Below are 10,550 nucleotides of genomic sequence, written 5' to 3'. Positions count from 1 at the left end.
GTATGTTCTATAAAGTCTTTTTCTTCTTACCTTGTATAATTAAATAACATCATTTCTGATTTGTTCCAATTTACTTGTTAACCCGTTGTTTTCCCAAATATCTCTCAATGATCGTTTATCCTATCCATTTTACCTACCATATTTTTAATAAATAACAGTGTTTCGTCAGCAAATAAGCTCACCTTCTGCTTTTCCTTTAATCCTACCTCTTCTAAATTTCTGATGGCGTTTGCAAATACAGTAGAGTCTCACTTATCCAAGCCTCGCTTATCCAAGCTTCTGGATTATCCAAGCCATTTTTGTAGTTAATGTTTTCAATATATTGTGATATTTTGGTGCTAAATTCATAAATACAGTAATTACAGCGTAACATTACTGCGTATTGAACTACTTTTTCTGTCAAATTTGTTGTATAACATGATGTTTTGGTGCTTAACCTAATTTGATGTTTAATAGGCTTTTCCTTAATCCCTCCTTATTATCCAAGATATTCACTTATCCAAGCTTCTGCCAGCCCGTTTAGCTTGGATAAGTGAGACTCTACTGTAATTCTATTGCCATACAGGGCCGGCCCTAGGTAATTTTCAAGAGTAAGCGAACAGAATTTTGCCCCCCCCCCCCAAGCAATCACTGAAAAATAAAAATGTTGGATAAGCGAAAATGTTGGATAATAAGGAGGGATTAAGGAAAAGCCTTTTAAACATCAAATTACATTATGATTTTACAAATTAAGCAACAAAACATCATCAAATTAAGCAACAAAACATCAACAAATCAAAAGAAAAAAGCAGTTCAATACTTGGTAATGTTATGTAGGAATTACTATATTTACGAATTTAGCACCAAACATAGAACTGGGATATAGGGAAGTGTGGACTCAGATAACCCAGTTCAAAGCAGATATTGTGGGTTATCCTGCCTTGATATTCTGGGTTATATGGCTGTGTGGAAGAGCCCTGAGGGTCCTTCCACACAGCCATATAACCCAGAAAATCAAGGCAGATAATCCACCTTATCTGCTTTGGAGTGAATTATATCTAAATTGTAAGAGACCTACTATTTGCATGACCTGGAAGAGGCCAGGCGAGGCAGCCAGGGAAGGCAAGCAGGAGAGCAGTGCCTGATTCGCCTTGTGGTTGGACCGCCCCCGTCACCATAGCAAATAGAATTGGCGAAAGAAGGCACCCAGGTCTTGTTCCCCTTGTGACTGTAATTTCCTTTGTCACCCCGTCATTAATGGCTACTACTGCTGAATTGTTTGAATAATATTGTTCTAGTAATCCTTTTATTCCACTTCCCATTCCAAATTTATTCATAATCTCCCTTAATGTCTACCATCCCACACAATCAAAAATTTAAATATATCTAATGCTAGTATCCCCGCTTTTAACTTCCTCTCTCGAGACACATATTTTGTTTAATACTCTCCCTATCAAATGTGACACTTGTCTTCCTTTTACAAACCCAAATTGATCTTTTTATATATATTTGTATACATTTATTCATTCTATTGACTATTACAGCTAATAATATCTTTGCATTCTGATTACCTAATGATATGGGCCGATGTCTGTTAAATCTTTATCAGGTTTTCATATTACAGTAGAGTCTCACTTATCCAACACTCGCTTATCCAACGTTCTGGATTATCCAACGCATTTTTGTAGTCAATGTTTTCAATACATCGTGATATTTTGGTGCTAAATTCGTAAATACAGTAATTACTACATAGCATTAATGTGTGATGAACTATTTTTTCTGTCAAATTTGTTGTATAACATGATGTTTTGGTGCTTAATTTGTAAAATCATAACCTAATTTGATGTTTAATAGGCTTTTCCTTAATCCCTCCTTATTATCCAACATATTCGCTTATCCAACGTTCTGCCGGCCCGTTTATGTTGGATAAGTGAGACTCTACTGTAATATTATTAATGACTTCCTCCATGACTCAGGTATTTTCTCTCTTTACACTATTTCAATATACAATTCTAACAATTTTGGAGTCAATATTTCTCTAAAACCTTTATAATATTCTGTTCCCAATCTGTCCAGATCTGAAGCTTTCTCAGCTTTTAAACTCTTAATGACTTCCTCTATTTCTGTACTCTTAATAGATTGTTCCAATAATTCTTTTAACAATATTACAATATTGGCATTTTTTTAAAAGGACTATTTCACAGAATCATAGAATCCTAGAGTTGGAAGCGACCTCATGGGCCATCCAGTCCAACCCCCCGCTAAGAAGCAGGAAATCACATTCAAAGCACTCCTGACAGATGGCCACCCAGCCTCTGCTTAAAAGCCTCCAAAGAAGGAGCCTCCACCACATTTAATAAACATAAAAGACTCAACAACACAGACCTACACAATAACAACAAAACTAACAGAAAAATGAAACTAAAAAACTCTCACTGCATGCTGATATATATGTCTATTTACTCACTTTAAATGCTGTTCTGTATTTACTCTTCCATTTTTAATTATATTGAACTAATTCCTAAAACCCACAATAAACAAATATCCCCTCATTATTATAACTAGTAAATTAGTAGTTCCCAATCTTGCTTGTAGTTAAACAAATATTTCCCTTCATCAACTTAGTTAAATTGTCTTAGTTAAATTTAAGAATCTTCATCAGCTGATGTCATCAATCTTTGTCTTCCATCCTCTGCAATTAGGGAGAGATGCTGTGTATCCTAAAGGACATTTCGTCAATGGTAATAGTAAGGACTGAACAGTCTCAATTACTACAGGGGGTTTACTCTAAGGAGGTATTATTATTATTATTATTATTATTATTATTATTATTATTATTATTATTATTATGTTTATATATACCCCACTTTATCTCTCCCGAAGGAAACCCAAAGGAGCTTACAATTAAAAGCATAATTTACAAATAAACAAATATTTCCCAAGGTCACAGTCCAATAGTCAGATGTCAGGAATGCAGTCACCACAGTTCATAAAATAACAACCAAGAATGCAAGAGTACAAACCAAAGTCAGAATTCCAAAGTCAAGCCAGAGAGGCAGGGATGCAAACTGAAGCCCAAGTCCATAAATCAAGCCAAGCACTCAGTCCAGAATTTAAAGTCAACCATTTAGGGTACAACAGAGTCCAGAACAGGATTATAGGAACAAGGCCAGAGTCCAGAATTCTCTCTGAGAGGCAGCAGAGCCAAGATCCAGGGCAAGAATATGAATCTATGTTGTTATCTGCTACAAAAGAGCTATTCTTTTCCAGAACCCTCTTCTCATGAAATCTCAGCTGGTGCTCATTTCAGAAAGCCTTCACAGATCATCCCAGAATCCTGCAATGCTTTTCTCGAGGAGGAAAAGGTCAGGTAAACCCCTTCCAAGCTGGCTGCAATACTGAGAAAAGACCTGCCCCCAGAATCAATTTCCTGAATTTCCAGAATGCGATTTCCTGCTTCTTAGCAGGGGGTTGGACTGGATGGCCCATGAGGTCTCTTCCAACTCTACTATTCTATGATTCTATGAGTCAGTAAAGCCAGACCACATAAACTACTGTACACGATAGATACAGACCTAGGTGGCGGCTTTCATTTTTCTGTCCATTGTCTCATTTTTTTCTGCCTGGGACCCTTGAGTGGGGAAATTTTTTTAGTAGAACTAGGAAACATGCAGGCAGGAGTCATCTAGCTGTGTGTGAGTTCTTTCATGTGTAATGCATGCTGAACCTTGTGTGCAGCTCTTTCCAGAGTCCATGCATTTATGTGGCTTCTCTCCTGTGTGGGTCCTTTCATGGATATGCAGACTTGCATTGTGACTCTTCTGTGTGGGTCCTTTGATGGGAACGTAGATGTGCACTCTGACTGAAGCTCTTTCCACATTCCATGCACTTATGTGGCTTCTCTCCTGTGTGGGTCCTTTTATGGCGACGCAGATTCGTACTCTCACTGAAGCTCTTTCCACATTCCATGCACTTATGTGGCTTCTCCCCTGTATGGCTCCTTTGATGAATGTGCAGACTCGCATTGTGACTGAAGCTCTTTCCACATTCCATGCACTTATGTGGCTTCTCTCCTGTGTGGGTCCTTTTATGGCTACGCAGATTCGCAGTCTCACTGAAGCTCTTTCCACATTCCATGCATTTATGTGGCTTCTCCCCTGTGTGGATCCTTTGATGGGCATGCAGACTTGAACTGTGGCTGAAGCACTTTCCACATTCCAAGCAGTTATGTGGCTTCTCCCCTGTGTGGGTCCTTTGATGGGAACGCAGATTTCCACTCTGACTGAAGCTCTTTCCACATTCCATGCATTTATGTGGTTTCTCCTCTGTGTGGGTCCTTTGATGGATATGCAGTTGTCCACTCCAACTGAAACTCTTTCCACATTCCATGCATTTATGTGGCTTCTCTCCTGTGTGGGTCCTTTGATGGATATGCAGTTGTCCACTCCAACTGAAGCTCTTTCCACATTCCACACAATTATATGGCTTCTCTCCTGTGTGGGTCCTTTTATGGAGACGCAGATTCGCAATCTCACTAAAGCTCTTTCCACATTCCATGCAGTTATGTGGCTTTTCTCCTGTGTGGATCCTTTGATGGGAACGCAGATGTCCACTCTCACTGAAGCTCTTCCCGCATTTCATGCATTTATGTGGCTTCTCCCCTTTGTGGCTCCTTTGATGGGAACGTAGATGTCCACTCTGACTGAAGCTCTTTCCACATTCCATGCATTTATGTGGCTTCTCTCCTGTATGGATCCTTTGATGGATACGAAAACTTGTACTGTGACTGAAACTCTTTCCACATTCCATGCACTTATGTGGCTTCTCTCCTGTGTGGGTCCTTTGATGGGACTGCAGATGTCCACTCTGACTGAAACTTTTTCCACATTCCATGCATTTATGTGGCTTCTCCCCTGTGTGCATCCTTTGATGTGAGCGCAGCGTTCCACTCTCACGGAAGCTCTTTCCACATTCCAAGCATTTATGTGGCTTCTCCCCTGTGTGGGACCTTTGATGGGTACGCAGATGTCCACTCTGACTGAAGATCTTCCCACATTCCATGCATTTATGTGGCTTCTCCCCTGTGTGGGTCATTTGATGGATACGCAAGCTTCCACTCTGACTGAAGCTCTTTCCACATTCTATGCATTTATGTGGCTTCTCCCCTGTGTGGATCCTTTGATGGGAATGCAGACTGGCACTGAGACTGAAGCTCTTTCCACATGCCATACATTTATGTGGCTTCTCCCCTGTGTGGGTTTTTTGATGATTATGTAGATGTACACTCTGACTGAAGCTCTTCCCACATTCCATGCATTTATGTGGCTTCTCCCCTGTGTGGATCTTTTGATGTGTACGCAGATGTCCACTAAGAATGAAGCTCTTTTCACACTTCGTGCATTTATGTGGTTTCTCCCCTGTGTGTGATTTTGACAAGGAATGGAGATTTTCCATTTTTTTACGTTTATGATTAAAATATTATGCCAGAAGTTGACAGATATGTACTACTGAACCAGACAAGTTTTCCTCTTCTGAGTCTTTGTATTGATTGCTGTAGTCTTCTTTCCTCTTTACCAAGCCCCTCTTCTTACAGCACAATCCTCCCTTTCCTCCTTGAATACACAGGTATGTAGCTTGAAATATAATTCCTGCAACTTATTTCTTGTTCTTGTCAGTGCTGTGTACGTTCATTTCAGTCCTAAAAAAGGTCTGTGTTCTTCACAAGGTTCATCCAGAGGTTACCTGCCAGAGAAATGAGAGGAAAATCTCATCAGGAGTGGAGCAAAGAAAGATTTCACTGGATATGAAAAACAATAGCCTAGTGCTGTAGCAAATGCAGGGAAAGAAGGGAGAGAGACTGGCCCAACTCAGAGAGCCAATTGCCAAACAAAGAGAAATCCCTGCTCAGATACAAAGGGGATTGTGGCCCAGGATTCTGTGAATGAGATTTCTTGCACTGCAATGTGTTGAGAGTGGAATTCAACCTTTGTAAAGGAAGACCTCTAACAATATGGTCAGCTTTGCCAAGGTTGCAAAGCAATTCCTGTCTGGATCTAAAAACAAGCTCTAGAAACAAAGTAAAGCATTTTCCTGATCTTCTCTATCCCTGCAGCATGATCCCTGCCCCATATTTCTAAAGCAAGGCACCTGGAGACACTGAGAGAACATTAGGCTGCGAAGTTCCTTGACATATTGTATTATTACAAGACCTATACTACGAAGGTATGTGACCTCAGGCAGAACAAATGCATAGAGAAAAACAAAGGAAAATGCAAACTTCTACACTGAGACCACAAAAACAGAGATAAGGATGCAGAAGCACAGGGTAGAAGGTACTCAGTCTAGCTTTTGGACTGGATGGTCTTTGGGGACTTCCAGGGAAATAATACTGTTAAGTTTAAGTTGGTTAAAAAAACCCTAAAAATCAGTGGACGTGCAAATATTTATTGAACTTTATTTATTTATTTACAACATTTCTACCCCACCCTTCTCACCCGAGGGGATTCAGGGCGGCTTACAACTGGCAAAATTCAATACCTAACAGATCAATAAAAACAGCAACACATTTAAAACCATTAACAATAATCCATAAAATACATTAGTCAAGCTAAAAACATATTACTTAAAACCATTCTTCCAAGGAACCACTGCACAAAAACCTAAGTTCAGATCTTAGGGATCTAGCTGGCTCATATGAGGAGATACATTCGGATAAGTAAATTGGGCCAGAACCGTTTAGGGCTTTATAGGTCAAGACCACCACTTTGAATTGGGCTCGGTAGCATATCGGCAGCCAATGGAGCAGCTTAGCAGGCTTGTGGTACTCTCCCTGTATGCCGCTGCAGTTATTAATCTGGCTGCTGCCCTTTGTACTAATTAGAGCTTCCAGGCTGTCTTCAAAGGCAGTCCCACGTAGAGTGCATTGCAGTAATCCAAACGGGATGTAACCAGAGCGTGGACCACCGTGGCCAAGTCAGACCTCCCAAGGAACGTGCACAGCTGGCACACAAGTCTGAGTTGTGCGAAGGCTCCCCTGGCCACCACCGAGACCTGGGGTTCCAGGAACAGCGATGAGTCCAGGAGAAGAACCCCCAGACTGCGAATCTGAGTCTTCAGGGGGAGTGCAACCCCATCCAACACAGGCTGTAACCCTATGCCCTGTTTGGCCTTATGACTGACCAGGAGGACCTCTGTCTTGTCTGGATTCAATTTCAATTTGTTCGCCCTCATCCAGTCGGACACAGCGGCCAGACACCGGTTCAGGACCTGGACCGCCTCCTTAGTGACAGGTGGGAAGGAGTGAGAGAGCTGGACATCATCTGCGTACAGATGACACCGTACCTCAAAACTCTGGATGATCTCTCCCAGTGGCTTCATGTATATGTTGAACAACATGGGGACAGTACTGAACCCTGCGGGACCCCACAAGTCAATGGTTGTGGGGTCGAGCAGGCGTCCGCCAATGACACCATCTGGGAACGCCCCTCCAAGAAGGACCGGAGCCAATGCAAAACAGTACCTCCGAGACCCATCCTGGCAAGGTGCCCCAGAAGGATACCGTGATCGACGGTATCAAAGGCCGCTGAGAGGTCTAGCAGAACCAGCAGGGACACACTCCCCCTGTCCAGTTCCCGGCGTAGATCATCGACTAAGGCGACCAAGGCTGTCTCGGTACCATGCCCCGGCCTGAAGCCAGACTGCGCCGGATCTAGATAATCAGTGTCATTCAAGAATGCCTGGAGTTGTGCAGCCACCACATGTTCCATGACCTTGCCCAAATAGGGGAGACTGGAAATAGCCCAATAGCTCTCCTATAGAGTGGGATCCAGTGATGGCTTCTTTAACAGCGGCTTGATCACAGCCAATTTGAGGCTCGCTGGAAAAATGCCTTCCCGAAGGGAGGCATTCACCACCACCTTCACCCGCTCAGCCAATCCCCCTCTGGCTTCTCTCACCAGCCAGGATGGGCAGGGGTCTAGGATGCATGTGGTAGCCCTCGCCTCTCCAAGCACCTTGTCCACATCCTCAGGCTGAATCAATTGAAACAAATCCATTAAAATAGGACAAGCAGGTGCTCGTGCTACATCCTCGGAGACTGCCGTTAATATGGTGTCAAAGCTAGAGCAGATCAAAGTGACTTTGTCCGCAAAGAACCGAGCAAATGCTTCACAGTGGGCTGCCAAGTTGTCAGGGATCTCGTCTTGATGGACGGGATATAACAAACCTCTGACAACTGGGAACAGCTCCGCCGGATGGTTCTTTGCGGATGCAATATTAGTTGCAAAGAATTCTTTGCAGCATCAATTGCCACGGCATATGCCCTAGAATCATAGAATCATAGAATAGTAGAGTTGGAAGAGACCTCATGGGCCATCCAGTCCAACCCTCTGCCAAGAAGCAGGAAATCGCGTTCAAAGCACCCCCGACAGAAGGCCATCCAGCCTCTGCTTAAAAGCCTCCAAAGAAGGAGCCTCCACCACTGTCCGGGGGAGAGAGTTCCACTGCCGAACAGCCCTTCTCACAGGGAGGAAGTTCTTCCTGATGTTCAGGTGGAATCTCCCTAAGATAGGAACATAGCAGTGTTCAGTTTGACTTGCTCGGCTCCGAGCGCCACACGCACTCTAGCCCCCTCTTCTTTCACTTCATCGTTGCCAGCTCCTCGGTGAACCAAGGAGATGGTTTAGCTCAGGTACTCAAAAGGGGACGTTCTGGAGCAATCGTGTCTATTGCCCTGGCCACCTCCTCATTCCAGAGAGAGACCAGAGCATTGACAGAATCACGAGCCGAGGTGTCGGGAAACTCCCCAAGAGCCATCAGGAATCCATCTGGATCAATAAGCCTCCTGAGGCAGACCATTTTAGTAGGTCCTCCACCCCTGCGGAGGTGCAGTAAGTCTAAACCTGATCAGGTGATGGTCGGTCCATGGCAACGGAGCGATGGTAAGCTCCTCCACACCGCCACTTTCCTCCCATCCCTGACAGAAAACCAAGTCAAGTGTGTGCCCTGCTCTTTGGGTAGGGCCAGATACTAATTGGGACAGCCCCATGGTTGCCATGGTGGCCATGAAGTCCTGAGTTGCACCGGAGGGAGTGATCTCGGCATGGACATTGAAGTCCCCCAGCACAATAAGTACCGTATACACTCGAAGATAAGCCGAGTTTTTCAGCCCTTATTTATGAGCTGAAAAAGCCTCCCCCGCTTATATTCGGGTCAAGGTCAAGCCAGCAGCGGAGCCTGGAGGGCACAGTATGTTTTCTTTCCCAAAACCTCCCTCCTTCTCCTCCCAGGCTGGTTATCTTATATTTTTTTGAGAGAGAGACAGAGAAGAAGAGAATGTTTTCAAAAGCAAAAGGAGAGTGTGAGAGAAACCCTTGCAAGCCAGATTGCATGGGCAGAAGGGGAAGAAAAAAAGATTCTTGAAAATTTGCACGATTCATTGCTATTGTTATTGTTATTATTACTACTACTACTACTACTATTGCAAGAACATTTGAGTCCAAAGGGAGGGAAGGAGGGAAAAGAGAGCAACAGAAGGTGTGTATTTCTTTTTATTCCTAAAGAAACAAAAATGAGGTGGGCTTTTTTGGGAGGCGGAGAGAAGTTTTAAAAAGCCTTTTCTGGCTACTTTTAGAGTTTGAAAAAGGGAGAAAGAAAAGAGATGGGAAAGGGCAGAAAGAGGACAAAGTTGTTTTTAGGGGGGCTTTGTTTGCATTTCTTCCTTGGGTAAATGCATGCCTCAAAACTTCTAAATATTTATATAGATGTTCCCCCTACAAATACATTAATATATGAATTTTCCCCTATGTTTACAGGTCTTTGCAAATCCTATGTAAATATAGATAACTAGAGATTTCCATGTACCTGTATATCTGTTCCTATATGTATACATTAATTTTATATATGAATTTTACCCTCACATGTTTGCAAGTGCAGAGGGAAAATGCATGTGCACGTGCGCGCGCGCACACACACACACACACATGTCTAGATAGATATAAACATTGATAAATTGGGCTTGGAAATATTGCAGGAGGAAAATGCACATAGAGAGAGGATTTGCAAAGGTTTCAGGGGGAGATACACATGTGAAATTAGTATATATAATGAGAGATCTATATCTAGCTCTGCATTGTTTATGTAGGCATTATATGTTTGTCTGTTACTATATTGGAAGCTGGTCTGAGTCCCAGGGGGAGAGAGATAGGGCAGGGGACAAATGAAGCTGTTGATGATGATGATGATGATTATAAAGTTATTGTGGCTTTTCCACTTATAGAGTTAGTTTACTGTTTTTCTTTGAAATACAGTAAATATTCAAAACATTTAACCCACTGATGCCTCAATTAATGTAATTTTATTGGTATCTAATTTTATTTTTGAAATTTACCAGTAGCTGCTGCATTTCCCCCCTTGGCTTATACTCGAGTCAATAAGTTTTCCCAGTTTTTTGTGGTAAAATTAGGTGCCTCGGCTTATATTCGGGTCGGCTTATACTCGAATATATACGGTAATTGGGACTGCAATGCCAGGCCCGAGACCACCCCACCTAGCTCAGGCAGGGAGACTGTAGT

The 10,550-nt window shown here is 42.7% G+C and overlaps 1 protein-coding gene across 4 annotated transcripts in view; it reads right to left on the bottom strand.

Moving 5' to 3' along the window:
• Window positions 1-1,967: 1,967 nt before the first annotated feature.
• Window positions 1,968-10,550, bottom strand: part of LOC107983936 (zinc finger protein 135-like) — a 38,716-nt gene continuing 30,133 nt past the window's right edge. For 2 of the 4 annotated variants that reach the window (XM_062973072.1, XM_062973071.1), the window contains exon 3: window positions 1,968-5,721. In XM_062973072.1, coding sequence (XP_062829142.1) covers window positions 3,769-5,433 — 1,665 coding nt within the window. In that variant the 5' untranslated portion in view covers window positions 5,434-5,721 and the 3' untranslated portion in view covers window positions 1,968-3,768. The remainder of the gene's footprint in view (window positions 5,722-10,550) is intronic. The other 2 variants (XM_062973075.1, XM_062973076.1) reach the window with 1 other exon arrangement.

Source organism: Anolis carolinensis, chromosome 2 (genome assembly GCF_035594765.1).
Source record: "Anolis carolinensis isolate JA03-04 chromosome 2, rAnoCar3.1.pri, whole genome shotgun sequence".
Classification (NCBI taxonomy): domain Eukaryota; kingdom Metazoa; phylum Chordata; class Lepidosauria; order Squamata; family Dactyloidae; genus Anolis; species Anolis carolinensis.
This window is presented reverse-complemented; position numbering and strand designations above follow the sequence as displayed.